The sequence below is a fragment of the Rhipicephalus sanguineus genome, chromosome 8, assembly GCF_013339695.2.
Source record: "Rhipicephalus sanguineus isolate Rsan-2018 chromosome 8, BIME_Rsan_1.4, whole genome shotgun sequence".
NCBI classification, from domain to species: Eukaryota; Metazoa; Arthropoda; class Arachnida; order Ixodida; family Ixodidae; genus Rhipicephalus; species Rhipicephalus sanguineus.
Genome location: NC_051183.1, coordinates 79,346,925 through 79,366,249, shown reverse-complemented (window position 1 = coordinate 79,366,249; position 19,325 = coordinate 79,346,925). Strand labels below are relative to the sequence as shown.

The window sequence follows — 19,325 nt, the reverse complement described above, 5'->3', positions numbered from 1 at the left end:
GCGAGCATGAGGCATCCAGAATAAAGGGCATGCCACTGAGGATATTAGCTTAGCGCACTTAAGTACCCTTTAAAAGTACCATTTGATCGCATATACAATGCGCGCTGAAGCACAGCTAGGTATATGTTATCGAATATGCACAGCGTGTTATTTCAATGCGAGGTTCTAAAAGGGCGAATACTTTCACCAAAGAGTTTTTCCTTGCGAATTTCCTAGTTGTTCACGGGTGTCAAGGTGTTATGTGTGGCCGAATGGCGTGAGCAGTAGCTACTATTCTTGCTTACTGCAAGGCTAATGAAGACTTCATAGGCGTGCGTAGGGTTCTTCATTAGGGGGTGAGAAGTGGGTGAAATTTCACCGGAGCGCCTCCACCTATCCCCAACACTCTGCCACTGATACTCTTACGATCACAACGCTGTACAAAGAGGAGGTATTAGGTATTACACGGTAGAGGGGCGGCTGCGCCCCCCCCCCTCCTCCCACTCTGTGCTCACACCTACGGTGGACTTACGAATAATGCTTACCAGGTTGTGCTTAAACACGAAAGAACGCGGGTGGCAGAATTCACTTGTGATGCTTGACGAGCACCAGCTTGCCAACTACTCCACCGCCTCCAGCACCGTATCCTCCACCCCCGTATCCTCCACCAAGGCCTCCGGCTCCGTATCCGCCACCACCGTAGCCTCCTCCGAGACCGCCGGCACCACCACCGATGAGTCCGGCACCTCCAATGCCGGCGCCACCACCGATGCCGCCTCCGCCAACGCCTCCGAGACCAGAGTGCGCCACAATGGCCCCGCCGCCGTGAACCTGAGACACGTGGTGCACCGTGCGAACGAGGAACGCTGGGCCGGCCACAGATCTGCTTGCACCCGCACGGCCACCGTTCAGCAGGACGACGCTGCTGCCGACACCGACAGCTCCCCCGCCGCCGCCGAGGCCTCCACCTCCCAGGCCCACTCCTCCTCCGAGACCACCGGCACCGAGTCCTCCGCCGTAGCCCCCGAGACCACCACCACCATATCCTCCGAGACCGCCACCACCGTAGCCTCCACTGACACCACCTCCAGCACCGCCACCGCCGAGGAAACCGCTAAGGGCGCTGCCAAATAGGGCACTGAACAGGATGCTGAACACCTGCAACGGAATGTAGTGGAGGAAAGGGAGCCTTAGATTTGTTCACGAAGTATGCGATGTCTTTAGTGTTTCCAAAAAGGGCAATAAGAATTGGCAATCTAGCTATAAAAAAAGTGAAATGTGCATTCCAGACAAAAAGTAAATTTTCTGGTCGCCAATGAAAATAGCCTTTCCCGATGCACGTTTTGCACATTGCTGCCACGCTGTGCGCCGTATTCCGTGGTTCCTGCGTGTTCGCGACAGAATGCATCAAGCATGCGTCCTGGTTACTCAATTATACCTGCACAGCTCACTGAATTTCAGCTATCCCAGTTGCTTCAAAGTTCAATCAGGCACTCGTGTGGTCGTGCTCATTAGAGACAGCCAGCTTCACAGCAACCGCTTTTGCTGGCGTGACCGTTTTAACAAACCTGACTGCTGTGGCGAACGCTGTCCATTTACGCATCAAGTGTATGAGCAAGGTAGGCGGTGCTATATAATCAAGTAATGAAGTAGCAAATTAATTTGATTATACATCTCTAATAGTTATATCTGGGGTTTAACGTCCCAAAACCACGATATGATTATGAGAGGCGCCGTAGTGGAGGGCTCCGGAAAGTTCGACCACCTGGGGTGTTTTAACGTGCACCCAAATCTAAGTACACGGGCCTCAAACACTTTCGCCTCCAACAAAAATGCAGCCGCCGCGGCCGGTATTCGATCCCGCGACCTTGGGTCAGCAGTCGAGCGCCATAACCATTAGACCACCGTGGCGGGGCGGTTATACATCGCTATGCATAGTCTTGTGCTCGCTGGAGATTGTAAAAAGTAGTTGCGTTTACCGATGATTTAATTTTTTTTCGAAGGTTGCAGAACGATCAAGCGTATGTCTGGGCTTGTTGATGGCGGGAAACTACATAGTCTGTTGCCTGGTTTTCTGCAGCAAAAAAGGGAGAGGTTGCCGCTGCATTTACGGTAGCCATAACGGCTTCTAAAGCGGCGTTATCACAGGAACGTGTTACCGCCAGTAAGCCACTATAAAATGCAGTTTACCCGGAAGGCTGCCCCGTGTTCCAAAGGAGCGGGTTGAGGTGCAGTAATGCTCCCTGAACAGCTTTCCGCTGTTGCCAGAAGGCGGCGACACAAGTCTGAGCTAACGGAACCTTGGGAAACACCTAGCTTTGCTCCATAAGCAACAGAAGCTACGCATATTTTCTTACGAACCAGGCCTGCAAGGCCTCCTCGTGTTGCATTCTATAGTCGGAAGTACGAACTGGTGACATTACTGCGAACTTTCAGTACGAACTGAGGACGCGGGGAAGAGCAAAGCTGTTTTACCAAGACTCTCGGCGAAAAACGAAACATCCTGTGTATGCATGAGCCAGGAAGAAAGCTGCCATGTCTAGCCTGTTTCTTTGCCGTTTCTGCCACCAAGTAAACATCCTGCACACGCGTCTGCAGACAGGGTAATCCTTAAGGATTTACGTGAACTGATATAGATATCCACTGGCGTATCCTGGGGCAACGACAATTCAAGCAGCGAGGCATTCCGAACTTAGTGCAATCCCAAACCGACATAGCATCCAGTGTTCTCCGTAGGGTCGCTTACCAGGCCGTTCATGGCTACTTGATCTCGGTGTAACTCGAACACAAGGGAGCGAAAGGCCTCGGAAGGCTTTGGTGCCAGCTCGTCACTTGTCCAGCGCTTATATACCCCCGACGAGAGTGACGCACGTGGCCTCTTTCTTTTACGTCATAGGAGAGGCCAGGGGTGCGCCAATACATCTCGTTTCATTCGGAATCGCAGGAACCGCGCAGCTTCCGGTGGTAGACCTCTCCTTCCGGGATGGAGAGTAAAAGCAGCAATAGAGCTAACCACCTTGGGACCATCCCCTCCGAGTAGGCTTTCTCAGCCATCTAAACTGCGCCTTCTCGCTGACCGGTGCAACGAAATGCGCCTCCGCGACGCACCCCCTTCGTTCTTATCTTCATCTAAAACACTGGAAGCTAGACTGCGAGAAGGAGAATGCAATGCGGTGGCCGGCGATAAACCAAAAACAACAACCGGTATAGGTTATAGAGTATCTGAGAAGCTACAGATGCGCTTCGGCGCGTTCCGGATCTCCAGCGCGTGGTCACTTTTGCTTTCTCAAGTTTAGGAGGCCTCATAAATTGTCTCGAGCGCCTAGTCGTTTGTCATTTTTGTTAGTTTTTTTATTCCTAGTCGAATGGATTACGCTCGTTCTCTTACAGTGGGCCAGCAGCGTTGGGCTGTACGAAACAACGGTATTATAACGCAAGCCCTGATGGTGTTGGCGGCATGAGCAACGGTATGATGGAGGAATGCCCGCTCGAGGCGATGCACGCAACACGGTGAGGGAGCGGCGTTAGTCCGCTCCCGATCGGTTACATCAGAGTCGCGTGCCTCGTTTTCGTTACGTTTGTTTAGAAGAATTGAGGACACCGGCGCGACTGGAGGGGACCGTTATCGAGACAATGCGCAGTGTGTATAATGGCCTTTAGATCGAATGCAAAATGTGTACTTCTCTACGCTGCTTAAATTTTGACATTGGAATTTCTGATGCTTAAAGCCTGCGGGGGAGAAATTGTCATTGGTCCGGCAGAGCACAGCTGTACAAAGTTTGATTTCATAGCACTGAGGGGTTCTGTTTTCGGCGTCGTTTCGTCTCCAATGCAGAGGCAAATAGGAGGCGTCATCGTTGTTCACCGTGATGTCGACAAGCCGGCTACTACGCGACGCGCTTTATCATGAAATGTGCACAGTAGAAGTGAAAATTTCGCTCTGGACAAAACACGATTCAGACCCGTGTAGTCCGCCACCCGGGAAAAGCTTCGAACAACGTTTATTTTTCTGACTGGATGAAATTGTTATAACGTTCGGTCTTGCTCGGCTCATTTCAGGGCACATTGCTACATGCGTCAAAAGAAGTTAACGAGATGAGATACACGACTGTAAGATTTAGTTAGTGCCGAACGCCAGTACCACCTCAATACTGCAGAATACTAGTTCTCTCACTAATACCCTATGAATAGCATATGCTGCGCTTTTATCGTACCTATAACTTAGAATTTATACGCGTGAAACAAAAGCATATCCTGTATGATAGCCCCGTTGATATTCCTGAGAGAGTTTTCATTCGTTGATATTTAAATGAATGAATTACTAGTTAATTATTTAGAACAATATTGGAGGTACAACTAAGATAGCACTTCCTTGTATGTCTTGTAAAAGTACTCTCTTCCTGGCTAAAATTATTATTGAGCAAAATGTTTTAACAGCTGCTGATCTCAAATCATGTATGGACATTACAGGGCTAAGCGCATACTTGGTAGAAACCGGGTACAGCTCTGTAAAAAGTACGCCACCTCAGTTGCCGAAATCCAATGACAGAATGGTGTAGAATAGCAATGTTGAGTTTAACCTGGAGTGCTATTTGATATTGCTGAAGCATTAATCATTTAGACTACTTTAACGCTTTAAACTTTACCGCTACGCGAACGTGTCTCGGCAATGAATAGGAACATTGTGCGCGTTTTGTATGGCTCCTTGTCGCCGTGCAAGCACATGAAAATAATCTTGCCACTTCGTTCTTTCTTGCTGTGTGAAAAAATAATTAGTGTCATCCTATAAATGCCAGAGAAGCTGTTGTGATCAAGTGCTCTGAGTATTCAGCTCTGAACCAGAAAGGCATGCGTTCGACAACTCACATGAAATTCTTTTTATTAACCAGATTTATCGTAACGGTGCTTCTTTTCTGTCATTCTAGCTTCCTTATGACGTCACCGTACTGCTCTCATAGGATAGGCCAATGTGAACCTTGCAGCCGTGTGAATCTGGATCATGTTCTTCGCTGCCATTCTTTTAGAGAGACGAACTCAGCGCATAGCTCCCAAAAATTCTATTACATCAACGAATCACACAGGTATAAGTGCGGTTGGACGCCTAATGAATAGTGACACCATTTTATTTATGACATCGCAGCGTAGTCATAAACTCACGAGCCTCAGCCTAATACAAGAGTGAGTAGCCGCACAGCAAGGTAGCATACCGCAGGTTATAGCGCAGCTAATCGCCATCGCATTCTATTTTGCGTCACTGTAGCTTCCCCATAACACCAGAGCACTCCTCACACAAAGCACGAACAAAACCATGCTTGAACAACGTACAAGTTGCTTCAGCTAAATTGCGATACGATAAACTCAGATAAACTGCGATTTATTTTAAAATTTCGCGTAGTTTAGAGAAAAGTAGGCAAAAAAAGTGAACAGGTCAGTTATCTTAACATAGGTTAAATAATTCGACGTTTCTGGTCAAGCGCTACAAGTTTCGCATTGAAGATTTTTTTTTTTTGCTAGAGTTACTAATATAGTAGTTATTTAAGTGATCTTTGTTAATTACAAAGATCAGAGGATCAGAAAAAATATCCTCACGTGCTGCATATGGCCAAAACAATGCTGGGCCAATTCGACACACGTAGATCATATGCCTGTTTTTACGGCAGGGCTGTTATGGACGAGGTTCGCCGAGTGCCTTAGATAAAAAATTATCATGATCATGAACTGGCACGCGCTCAGTCACCACCCAAACACTCTGTACAGATGGTTAACAAGAGAAGCTGAAACGCGTGATACCTGATCGGTATTTGCCGCCCGTGTGTTCTCATGTTAATATTGGTGGACTGGTGTAGTGAGTATGCCTGGATTTGCCCAATTTCTGTAGTGCATACGCGCAAGAGAAAGAGATACAAAGACACAGACTAAAAAAGGTAAAAGAAAGCAAGCATAGCCATGTATAGTACAGTATAGTATAGTATAGTATAGTATAGTATAGTATAGTATAGTATAGTATAGTATAGTATAGTATAGTATAGTACAACATAGCATAGTATCCCTTTACGACACGGCGTCCTCGTTTGAGGACACGAACTTCAGAGGCACGTCCCACGCCACGTGTTTCTTCAAATGTTCTGAAACTCAGTGTGCACATCCGTGCACGCTTCCTGATTGGACATCTAGCGGTCATTTAACTTCATTGTCCTGCGTATTGCTGCAGAGGATCACTTTGCTGGAGACACTACCGTGTTAGACGATCGTTCGACGTGCGACGTTCCAGGACCAACGTCAAGAGTATATTTTTTCTCTGCTCGAAACGAATAGAATAAAAAAGAAGGCGTGCATGCTTTTCGGGCCTAATAGTTGATTATTTTTATGCAAGTATTGAAGCTGACTGACGGTAGAATAATTAGATAACTTGATACACGCGAATTAACATCAATTACTCAAACTCACACAAAGCAACACATTCGTTCGTTTTCTTTCCTCTAGTCTAATACTGAGTGCCTTCGATCATGCCATGCGAATTTTACGCATTTGCAGACAGTGAATCATAATGCGTGTCTGAAGGGGGTATAGTATACAGTATAGTATAGTATAGTATAGTATAGTATAGTATAGTATAGTATAGTATAGTATAGTATAGTATAGTATAGTATAGTATAGTATAGTATAGTATAGTATAGCATAGTATAGTATAGTATAGTATAGTAAGGATTGGGAAAGAGACAGGTGAGAGGGTAAAAGCCTAGCCAAGCCAGGGCCAGCTAGGTGCCCACCAGCTCTGGTGTGAACCGGCCTTGCGCGATTTAGCGGAAGCTGCGCTAAATTTAAATACTTGGCGCAAGTTAGCTGAAGCGCCTCGTACATCTGTGTAGCTAATCTTGAATCCAAAGTAATTATGATCCTATTATTCTATGTAACTGTAGCTTATTTGTAGTTTCAGCAATAGCATATAACCAAGGAGAAAAAAATTGACGTTCGAGCAACACAACAGTGCAGTGAAGTCTCAATTAAAATGAATGATGATCACGTTTTCCTCTGTCATTCAAGACTAACCATGACACCAACGCACGACCCTGTCCTGTATTATCAAAGTGCATAGCACCTACAGGCAGATTTGTATAACGGCTTTGAATGCATAGGTATTTTTAAGGTATAGCCATTTCAACGCATGGTCTTGTGGTGACCTGCAATAAACAAATGCTCTTATGGTTAACTATAGATTGTGAATCGATCCAACACAAATATTTGTCGAAATAGACCTTCCGGTATTGAAAAAACTATGAAGCATGGCCTAATTTCTCCGAATTTTGAGTCCGTGTGGTGCACTTGGTAAAAGAAAGAACCTTTTGTAATATTTAAGACATGTGACGTCGTCCATTAATGCAGCCCGGTCTACTGAGGAGGTTCGAAGCATCAAACAACGAAGAGGAGTCATATCAGACACACTAAACTATGACGTGAAAGATATGAAGGATGAAAACAGCAACTTTCGTTGCAAAAGCTAATGACTGAATATTGTTGTAAAACATCGCAAACATGGCGACAGTCCAGAGTGATTCAGGTTACGTTGTCTATACACCCAGACAACAATGTCGTAGGCATTCAGGCCAAGAGACATGCAGGAAATGAAAAGGAATTACTGAACAACACGCGTTCTACTATCCGTTCTTGCTCATGAAATCATAAAACCTGCTTTCATACTCGTGTTTGGAGCCTGTCATCAAAAGCAGCCCATCTCTAATGAGGGAATTGCACGAACATCGCGCTACTGCATCGCGAAAGCGTTAACTACATAATACAATAAAAAAATGGGGCATCCACGCAGAAGTGGTCCGAAGACTGCGGAAGCAGTCGAGCTGGTGGCGTTGCCCTTTTTCTTTCCCAACCCTTGCTTTATTGTACATGACTAAGCTAGCTCTCTGTTTTTTTTTACCTCTCTTGTGTCTCTCTCTTTCTATCTATTTCTCTATCTATTTCTTCATCTGCCTTTCTATCTTTTTATCTGTTCCTTTCCTTTCATTCTCTCTATTTCTCTATTTTTCTTCCTCTCTGTCTTTTCCCTCTTTCTTCCCATTCTTTCTCTCTCTTTCTCTCTCTCTTCTTGTACTCCTTCTTTCGCCCATCATAGTTACTTCAAATTGGCGCACTTGTTCTGGGAACGAAGCAGAAGACTTGGCAGAGGGTTAAGATGAAGAAGAGGACGAAGAGAGCTCGTGGCGGTTCATGATGATGATGGTTTTCTGGTGTCGCTATACGGCATAACGAAAAGCAGCTCTGCTGTCAAAACAAGCAGAGCACAAAACAGTATGTTACGCCAGTATAACAAGCGAATGCAGGACGTTAAAAGTCATTGCTAAGTGAACAAACAATGCATTAAATTTAGGGGATCTTCACTAATGATGTGTCTTGCACACTCTCCATCAGCTCCCGCTTAAAGCACTAGATATAGCAAAGAAATCAGACATTTTTCGTCTGGTTTCCTGGATATAGGCATTATTCAACCAGGACCTAATTAAGAGTGTAATGCCTGAGCACAATGCCAAAGTTTGACGACGGCTGCGCTCCCAGACAGTGGAGCATTGCTGCGAATAGCTACAGCTCAGGACGCAGACGCTGCGTCAGGGTTGTGAGAGTCGTGCATCCGTGGCGAAATGAAAACACACTCAGCATCACAGCGTGCTTGCTTGTTCGCGGGAAATATTTAATGGTGTTTGATTCGCCTTACCGATGCCTGTCACCAGGTAAGAAACCGGAAACGAGCCGGAAGATGATTTCCTGGCCTTTGGGATCCCATTCTCTTCTTGTAGGTTCTATCACGACGAATTCCTAATAGTTTCTTTTAGATCCGTGCGTAATCAGGCTCTTACACTTTATAAATGCGGAATGTCTACAGTGTGCACTTATGCTCATGGGCCTTGAAAGCACATCGAAGACACGTATGGTAGAGAGTACACGGAAGACTGTCCTTTGGAAGATAGGACTACGTCAGCTTGTACCCTACGCGAAAAAACTTTGTTGAGAGTGTTGTGTATGTACGAAATATGTACCAGGCACAATTCAAACCACCTGAGCGGACTTTTTGTTTTTGCGTGGCAGTGACCTATTGGGCAGACTATAGCAGTCCCGCTCCTCACCTTTCCATTTTGAAGTGCGGAGCAGTTTGAAGGCCCAGGCTGTCGTATGCTGTAGTCGTGTCATGTAGCTTGGCGTAATGCTGGCAAAACCACGTATACCATAGCCATCTGTAGCATATTGAGCGCGTGCTCACGCCAAGGACAGGTCTTCTTCCTCTTGTTCTTCGAGCGCCTTGATGATGATATCAAGTGCGGAGCACTTTAGGGGCCCGGGCTGTCGTATGCTGTCGTCGCTTGGCGTAACGCATGCAAAGGCACGTATAAAAATAGAAAAACACAGGAAGCAAGCGATAAATAGAGAGAGAGAAAGAAAGGAAAAAATAGGATGAAAATGCCATATAAATAGAAATAAAGAGAGAAGAAAAGACAGAAAAAAAAGGCCAGGCCTGCGCTGAAACCGCAGCACAGTCACAGCGAAAGCTAGAAGAGCGGCGTTTCTAGGGCCCGTTGTAAGCTCTCTTGGGGCTACTAATACAAGTACACTAGCAAGGTACCCACTACACCATAAATCATAATTTTTGTGAAGTTGGGAAGCACCTACTAAGCCATTATTCGTCATTCTGTGGAGAAGCGAGGCACCAGCTACACGTCTGTAAGGCATTATGTGCACTTTGTTGACGCGACGACTGATGGCGATGAAGAATTATGGCTCAGCCCTTTGTAATGGGTTGGAATCTAAACGGCCCACCAGTTACCGTATTTACTCGAATCTAAGCCGATGTTTTTTTCAAAAAAACGATGTGCGAAAGTGGGGGGGGTCGGCTTAGATTCGAGTACAATGAATAGGTTTTTTTACTTTTCTGGCCTTGCGAATTTCGGGGGTCGGCTTAGAATCAGGGCCGGCCTAGATTCGAGTAAATACGGTATGTAATTTGCATTGGGTGACACCCGGTCGCTATTTCCCTCTCCCGCCATGCTGTATAACATACGTTGACGTGGGAGAGAGACGGGGGGGGCGAAGAACTTTACTGAGACCCCGGGGAAATGGTTCATGCGCTTATGGGCTTCCTTGGCAACCAATACAAGTGCACTTGCGAGGAATCCACTACGCTATAAATCAGTGTAATTTTACTGAGACCCCGAAGAAGTGGACCATGCGCTTATGGGCTTCCTTGGCAACCAATACAAGTGCACTTGCGAGGAAACCACTACGCTATAAATCATTGTAATTTTTGAGAAGAAGGGCAGCAGGCACTGTGCCAGTTTTCGTCATTCTACGGAGAGCGTTGGTACCTCCTGCTATACGCATGTAAGGCATTATGTGCAGTTTCTTGATGCTGTGCCCGATGACGATGAAGAATTATGGCAGAGTCCTTTGTAATGGGTTGGAAGCATTCAACAACCTACTCGTTGCGCAATTCGCATTGTGTGACGCCTGGTTACAGAATTTGCGTTGTGCGACGCTTGGTGCTTATTTTACTCTTCTACCAGGCTATATTCCATATGCTAATGTGGTTCGTTCCCGACATGAAGCCTGTATAGGATCTTTTTGCAAAGCAGTTTCAATCACCGGCATGGCTCAGAGGTTGAATACTGGGCTCCCACGCAGAGGGCCCAGGTTCGAACGTCGTTCCATCCTGTAAGTTCTTTCTTATTTCGTTTTTTTTTTCTTATTTCGAGCGATACTGGTTACGGACACCGGCGGCGGCGGCGGCGGACAACTACGGCGCCAAAAACGGCCGGTGAAATGATCTCATAACAGCTTTCGCTGTAAAAAACTGGAAAACAAAGAAAGGTGGAAAGAAAGAGAAAACCGAAGAGAAACAAAGAAGGCTGCCCTGCTCCCCCCTTCCTTCAGGCTTGGCACCAATAGCGCCAAGCTGCCTTAATTTGTCTGTTTATGCGCGCCCGCTCTTTTCTCCACTTTTCTTTTCACATTTCTTTACCCTTCACCTCGTGTAGGGTAGCAAACCAGATATTTCAATTATGGTTGACTTCCCCGCCTTCCCCTCATTTGCCTTCCCCTCTTCCTTCTGAACGGTTAAATGCAATTGATGTGATGAACGGCATGAAGGAAATTCCAATATTTCGTACCAGCTCCAGAGAACTCACAGCATTTATTGTTTGGCATTTCCTTCATGTAATATGTTGAGCCATGCGAGACAATAAAGGCTGAAAGAAGGTTTCCATAGAAAGTCGCTGCTGCGGAGTTATCTATATATATTTCGGAGCTATTCGGGGAACCTTCTTTATGCAGGAAGAGCCCATGATTACATGGGGAAATCGGGGCACTACAAGCATCTCGTCTTCCTTGGCCAGGGCACTTGGGAATAGAGTTACTGCATAGGCCTCATTTTGCATGTGCAGTATGGATGGATAGATGGACGCTGTGAGCGTCCCCTTTGTAACGGGACCGTGGCCTGCGAGCCATCAAGCTCAGTTGCGGATGGTGACTGTCAATTTATAGCGAAGGTTTCTGGTCCAGCAACGGTGACTGCGATCTGTTCGTGAGCGTGTGAAACTCGCATGCGCTTTTGCGTTACGAAACCGCAAGGTGTCAAGTCTGTCAGCCTCGCGTAATACCTAATAACTTGTCAAAATGATGACTTTAGGTTTGGCGCCCTTAGGGTGCATTGCTTCTGAAATCATCCTCCAAAGATAGGTACAACAGCTATTAGCTGCAGGCCAAAGAGCACGGCGACCCAGGCGGCGGTTGCCCTGCCTAGGCATCTATATTAGTCAAACAGTTGTAAGTTACAGCACGTAAAAGAGGTCAGTGTTCTCTAAAAATGCAGGCAGGCATGACGCTTGTTCGCGGGCTGCGGTGGATGTTTCTAGGAGCACAATGTGCTGTGGGAATTTATATGTAAAATGCATTTCTTGTGTGCCTTCCCAAGAACGCCAAATTCATCTATATTAGTCAAACAGTTGTAAGTTACAGCACGTAAAAGAGGTCAGCGATCGCGCCGTGGGGGCGCGATCGCTGGGAGCCATCAATCGATTGTGCAGCCATGAATAAGGAACAGAGCTTGGAATGGCTAACACCATCTTAGGAAACCTTGTTTTTCCACGTACGCTTATCCGTTCTTACTTGAAGCCGTGCAGAGACTAAGGTGTTCAGTTACGCATTTTCGCAACGTCGAATTTTCAAACAGCAGCCAACCTCTCACGTTAGGTCACGTTGAGTTTCATCGTGCAGCCGTTTAAAATGAAAGGGACTAATAAGGTGTTCTGTGGTGTGTTGTCCAGGGCAGGTCGTCGCTTTAGGTTATAACGTCGTTTTCACTGTTTCTCTACATGAAGGAGACAAAATTTTGTATTTGCTGCATTTTATGTTTGTTATGCTTTATCCTTCGTGTCGTTGTGTCGACAAGAAGCTTAACAGTAACATACAACTTTTAATAGGCATTTCGGGTGCATGACGCCTCGGATAAAAATACAGATACAGATACAAATGACAGATACAAAAATACAAATTGATGGAAAAATTTAAAATGAAGTAAGGAAGGCGGAAATTTTACATATACTGCTTACGCGAGCACGCAATCATGACAAAACGTGCTAGTGTCGTTTGAATGAGCTGGCCTGATTCGAAGTGTACTTGCAAAACATTGTGCGCACGTTTTTTTGTTTTCGTTCTTTGGCATGCGCGAGTGGTCCTCCAAGTTAGCTTTGAAATTTAGAGTATATTACAGTCTTTCCGAAGACGCAATACATTTTGGAAGTTCACGGCGCCCGTGAACTTCCAAAAACTGGCAAGTATGGTAGGCTGCAGTAGCTTTATTTCAACCCGATTGTGTACCATCGGTAAATCAAATTAATTAGCAGCAAGATAGTGTCTGAACGAATAGTTTTAAGAATGAATAAGAGAATGTCACTATTGAAGTACTGACATCGATTGTTGGCGTGAAAACATGCAACAGTTGCCAGATATTAGTGGGGTGTTGCGAAGACCCTGGGACATACGTGCCGAAATCCCTTGGTTGAATAATTTACATGTCTATCTGTCTCTCATTACATGTAAGCAACTATACAACACCTGAAGAAAAAGTCTTGAAGAAGAGACAAGTGGTTCTTTCGTTGCCGAGTGACAACGCCCTCGCCAACATTTATTCACACCAGTCACCAACACAATTTGCGCTGTTGAGTACATCTCTTCGATTTAGAAGGCGTCCATAAGAAGCTGACGAGCTTCCCCTAGAGGCTGACGCTGCGCAGGCATTCACTAAAAGACTATTGACAATGAAATTTAGAAAAAGAAATATGGAGCACGACGTAACGTTTGTGATCAAGCACACTATTTTGCCCTTGAGGGTGTCAATGCGTGTTGCCCATTTGATTCATTTCAGCCATATAATTCTAGGCAAAATTAGACATCAACTTACTAGAATATCGAAGGCGTTTCAATGGGACGATTATTTGTGGTGCTTGACGACCACAACCTTGCCTACGGCTCCACCGGTGCCTCCGTAGCCACCATAGCCTCCGTAGCCTCCGTAACCACCATAACCACCGTATCCACCATAACCGCCGTATCCTCCACCTAGACCTCCGTATCCCGTGCCGGCGTAGGTGACGCCACCTCCGAAGCCTCCTAGACCACCGCCGAGACCGGCTCCTCCGACACCGACGCCTCCGCCGACGCCTCCGAGACCAGAGTGGGCTACTACAGCTCCGCCGCCTTGTAACCTGAGAGACGTGGTGCACTGTGCGGACCAAGAAGGCCGGTCCAGCGACGGACCTGCCGGCACCCGCTCTGCCGCCGTTCAGCAGCACTACGCTGCTTCCGACACCAACGTTGCCACCGCCTCCTCCGAGGCCTCCGGCGCCAAGGCCTCCAAACCCGACGCCGCCTCCGAGACCCCCTCCGTAGCCTCCACCATAGCCTCCGAGACCGCCTCCACCGACGTATCCACCGCCAAGGCCACCGCCAAGGCCACCGCCGAGGCCACCGCCGCCACCTCCGATAAATCCGCCAAAGGCGCCGGCAACCAAGGCGCTTAGTAGGGCACTGCACACCTGCGAGTTTCGATGTAAACAACTCTCATTTTATCAATACGTTGATGTCCTAGTAACTAATTATTATTACCAATTACTAATTGATGAATGTGTTAGAGTGCTTAGTAACGCTTTGTGGCTTTAATTGGTCAGGCTCTCTTAAAATATTCGTCATACTGCCTTGCGTACTTTCGGTGGAAGCTTTAAGAGTAATAATATCGAGGGCTTTACGCTCAAAAACCCGATGCGCTAATGTGGCTTCGGAAATTTCGACCATCTGGCGTCCTTTAACGTCCAGTGACATCGCAGAGCCCACGGGTCTCTAACATTCTGCGGAAATACGACCGCCGTGGTCAGGATCGAACCCGCAAATTTCGGGTGAGCAGCCGAGCACCGTAACCACTGTACTCATCGAAGCGGACTGCCATACGCTTTATAATAAAGAAATCAGCCGACAATCTTAATTGTACCTGTCTGTCATATTTACAATATGCAGAACACATTGACACCGAAGCAAAATAATTGTTTGCGTCTGCGTTTCCTTCTTTATAAAAGGCCATGGTTACTTCTGGACTGCTGCTGCAAGGCGAGTTTTACGAATCATCCGCCCTCGTTAAAGTACCTCTGAAAATTAGCGTTTCTTTCGATGACGGCCTTGAATACATTAGCTACATTCACGAAGGCAAACTGCGTTGCCACTGGAAGTTCGTGTTTGACATCCATGCGTACATCATGGACGGTTTGTCGCTCTCTCTAGCTTTTTTTTCTGCAATATTCTCTGCAATCTTCTACAAGCTCGAACTCTAGATGACCATTTGGAAAGGTGGAAGACCAAGAACTTCGGCAACGGTGACTACGCTGTCTAAAGCTAACATGCTCCATAGAAACTGAAGCTACGACCCACCACGCCAACGGTATGATCTCCCACGCAAGGAGAAGAGGTTTCGCTCTATATTAAGTACGTCGAGATGCGTCCGTGAAGGACCGTGAGGTGGCTCTATCACAATGTGGGCGTGATGGTTGCAAATTTCAGTTTACCTACTTGCGGTTACTATGATTAATAATGTGACTAAGGTCGAGGACACAGCAGATAGTGCGCTGCGGAGTGATTTGAAATAACTGTGTTCCGGTGTAAACATTAGCACAGTAATACGATTCGAGAAGCTTGCGTGCTCGCTTTCTGGAGGGCATACCGGTGCGTCAGATATAGTTTTTAGGTTATTGAAAACGTCTGTGTTTTACATTATCTGCAGTCGGTGTACCTACAGCGGCTGCATATTTCCTCATAATCCTGGCTGATCTTACGCTCTAACGCTCCAACGTCTGGTACAGTAGTCCTTTCGGAGCGTAGAGACGCATACGAAAAGCGTGGTCTACCACCGGCCCAACACTAAACTCCCAGTGGCGTCAGCCGAAGCCACCGCGACCGACGGAAACGAGAAGCTCTGCGAACCGAACGCGGTTCGTGCCTGTGCGAGCGGCACACACGCAAGCAGATCCTTACCAAGACGTTCATGGTGGAGGCTGGTGAAACTGCTGAGGACAGAAGCAAGTGACGAGCTATAGAAGATGTGTGGTCTGCGCAATGGCAAGACGGGCTTTTATACCCAACCTACACGAGCGACCCTCCTCTGTGTCCTTCCTACGTCACAAGGGGAGGGTCTATGAGGCGGGCCTCCATTCTGTACAGATATACACTCTCACTTGAAGCTAACAGCTTCCGATGTCCTGCCCCTTTATTCTTTTCTGACAGAGGCGGAAAGGAGAGGAGGAACGTCCCTGTAGCGACCGTGCCGTAGAAACGCTTCCTCGCGTAACTCGTTCGGAAGCGTAAGCAAACGGAACGCGACGAGCGCACGGTCCCTCCCCTCGCTTATCTCGATCTATGATTCCAGTTAGACGACGACACACGCTCGACGGGAAAGCACGTATAACAGTAGCACCGCAGAACACGAAGAGCCGCCGCGTAACGCTGTTCGACGAGTTTGCCCCCTGCGTTCCATTTTTGGAATGTTTCGGTCTTGAGACGGTTGAATTGAATTCAATGTGAGTCAAGTTACATGTAACAAAAAAAAATGTGGCCAACTTGCACTAGTGGTGCAAGGCTGCACCATAGTCCCTCAATACTTTTTTCTGGTCACGAAACTTCCCCGTCACTCTATGGGAGAGCTTTGTGTGTCGTCAACTTTGACCGCGGGGCGGCGCCACCAGCGTTAGGGGGGCACCCGCGGCACTCGTCGAAGTAGTCAGCGAGGCGACGGCGTGGTGTGTTTGTTTTTGTGCATCGTGCTGTATCGCGTGTGTGTGGTGCTTTCTGTGCGTCTGATCGTGTTCATACGTGACGAATAGTTAGCGGCACCGTGACGAACGATGTAGAAGACGTCCTGCGTTCCGCACGGTCGCTCCGGCGAACAAGGCACTCGTCGAGCTCAGCGCGGCGACGCGCTCTGCGTTCGCTTTGTTTGCGTCGTTTTATCGCGTGTGTGTGGTGCTGTGTGTGCCTGTGACCATTTTCGTATGTGACAAACAGTTAGCGGCAGCTTCACGAACGATGACAAAGACATGCTGTGTGCCGCGCTGTCGCTCCGGCTATATGTTTTTCGGTGAAGAGGCGGGATTCACGCCTGTCGTACGTACGGCTGTGTACTGGCAATGTTGGTCGCGGTTCTTCCGCCGACGTCGGCTACAGCCTCGAGGAAAATAAAAACCTTCAAAAAGGCATGACCAAACAGTCTTTGCTAAATCAGCGTGCAGGGCAAGGCTGCACGCCGATTCCACCGCGATCGAAAGGAATAGAACATTGCCGCAACCGAACAGACATTGATGACCGCTACGCGCAGGTACGAGCACGCTGCCTATACGCGATGGGTGATCAGTATATAAAAACACACGAAAATATGTCCGGTTTGGGCCGACCTAGATTATTAGCAAAATCCTAATTAGTATCGTCTGAATTTGCAAGGTCTCAATTCGCACGGTCTTAACTAACAATGCATTAATCAGCACGAACTCAATTACCATGATGTTAATTAGCGCAGTCTTAATTAGCAAGGTCCTCACTATCTCTGATCCCGTCTGTTTCCTTCTCTTTCTCTCTATTCTTTTCTCTTCCGTTAATCTGTGTGTTTAGGAAAATTTAATGTATCACAGATGGTTAACATCAATAACAATTCAGCATGACGTTTTCTTGCTAGAAATACGTTCACGAGAAAGATAAAACATAATTCAGTAACATGGACATAAATAAACACATCGAATGACGCGGAGGCAACACGTACAATTGATGTTTAGCACATTTACACACACATACAGATAATATGTCACAAAAAGCTAGGTATATATATGCACATTACATGGTAAAACAGAAAGCACAAATAAAACATCAATATGTACATTTTGTCTATTTACTTGGCGCTTCCGCCGATACTCTGCTCTGCGCTTTTCTTCGGAAGGCACAAGCATTGAAGAAACGCCCACATTGCAAATCCATTGCGTAAACCTCAATGAATGTGCTGGCCACAGGGCTTATTACCGTCAAATTACTAGGCGATACAGAAAATGAGGTATAATATCCTGACTTCTCGAATGCACGTCGCCAAAAGCAAACTGTCTTTATTTATTGTCAATTCGAAGATGAAGAAGAGGACGAAGAGAACGCGCGCCAGCCGAGTTGTTGCGTTGCACGCGCTAGGCGCAGCTAAGTTTTCTGGTCACGCGAAACGGCGGAACGAAAAGCCTAAGCAGCCCCGCTGTTAAAAAGTTCTCAACTATTCCACTTTGTGAAGGTGGATGCCCAGCATAGCTTTGTAGCACACGGAATAGATATGACAGGCTTGGTATGACGGTCCCGACGTGGGAGACGCCCGCTGCGCGCTGACGCGCGCCTTGCAGGACCCAAATAAAGTTTTTCAACCAACCAACTGAATTTTGATGAAATGTTTACAGAAAAGCGCGTAACTTTCATGAAAGTTACAGAAAGGTGGAGAAAGTTCCTTCTGTATTTATCGGACGCTCCTTTAAAGTTTTCCGTTTCAGCAGCATGCGTCTTTTTACCGCGGCATGCGTGATTTCGTCTGCTTAGCCGCATACGCTGGACGTTTCGTGTACGATCACGAGGGGCCACTCGAGCAGCATGCGTCTTTTCGCCGCATTCTCCGTTTCGCGGCGCTTTATTGGAGCAGTGGTGAGTAGTTTAGTTTGCCGAATTTCTGTGCCACATACGTTTCTGCCCACGGGCAACATAATGTTTTGTGAAGCAGCGGTGGGTAGCGGGGCTTGTCTAATTTTGCCACATACCTGCCCTAGGGGCCTTCTTCGTTCAGGCGAATATTTCAGCTATAGTCGGATGCAACTTCACAAGTCCGGAGAGGCCTCGGCCAGATGACCGAAGCGCGGCAGCCGATCACCTCCGCGAACAAAGAAATTGTCCCGCTCATGCACTGGGCAATGCTCTCCAGAGGAGGAGTCACCGGCCATCCAGCTCATGACGTCAGTCTCAAGTGCGCGCCCATTGGTGCAGGCTTGTGTGCATCCGCCCTTGAGAAGAAAATGCCACGGACTTCTAAAGCTGTGTCCGACTACGGGCATATAGGCATATAGATCTTCAGTGTAAAATGCGTACAATATAGTCACATTAACTATCTCAGCCCATACCCGATGGCCAATAGTGCTTTATGTTCATATGTGCGCACACAGAGGGGGAGGGCACGCCTTCTCGCCCCGCCCTCTTCCCTGTAAATCATCAAGGGGGGGGGGGTGCCAATTCTGCTCCATAGCCTTGCTCCATCGGACCTTTCATGTCATTTTTTAATGCGCTTGTTTATGGCTACGCATGGTTTTTGAAAATAATGGCAACCAAGGACCCCGATGTTGCATTCAACGATCTGTTCGCTTCCCACCTCTACCCAAGAAAGCCGGGAACCAATGACAGGACTTTGTGAGAAGTACGTCATCGCTTCACTATCATCTTTCCATTTATTGCGGGGCTCGTTTGCTTTCGGAGCGCACCCCTATGCTCATGTTCATTGCAGGAGACAAGTCTTTCGTGACGATCTGACCTCAAGTAAGAGGTGGTGGTCGACCACAGCACCACCGATACCATTTACTCTTTCGTGAGGAAAAGTAGCGCAAAAGGAAGACAAAGAAGTCCAACCTTTCGTGTGCATCGCTTCTGAATTCCTCTTTTAAAAACACGCACAGAAACTAGTAGCTGCAGGCGAATGAGCCTGGCGATTGAGATGGCGACGAGGGTTGCCATTGGAGGCTACATTGCGCCGA

The 19,325-nt window shown here is 47.2% G+C and overlaps 1 protein-coding gene across 1 annotated transcript; it reads right to left on the bottom strand.

Annotated features, from left to right (window-relative positions):
- Positions 1 to 527: 527 nt before the first annotated feature.
- On the bottom strand, positions 528 to 2,737 carry LOC119402152 (acanthoscurrin-2-like). The gene is made up of 2 exons (XM_037669273.2): positions 2,726 to 2,737; positions 528 to 1,137 (listed from the first exon to the last, which is right to left on the bottom strand). Exons 1-2 carry the CDS (start codon positions 2,735 to 2,737, stop codon positions 565 to 567), a joined length of 585 nt encoding a protein of 194 aa, XP_037525201.1. The 3' UTR covers positions 528 to 564.
- Between the last annotated feature and the right edge of the window lie 16,588 nt (positions 2,738 to 19,325).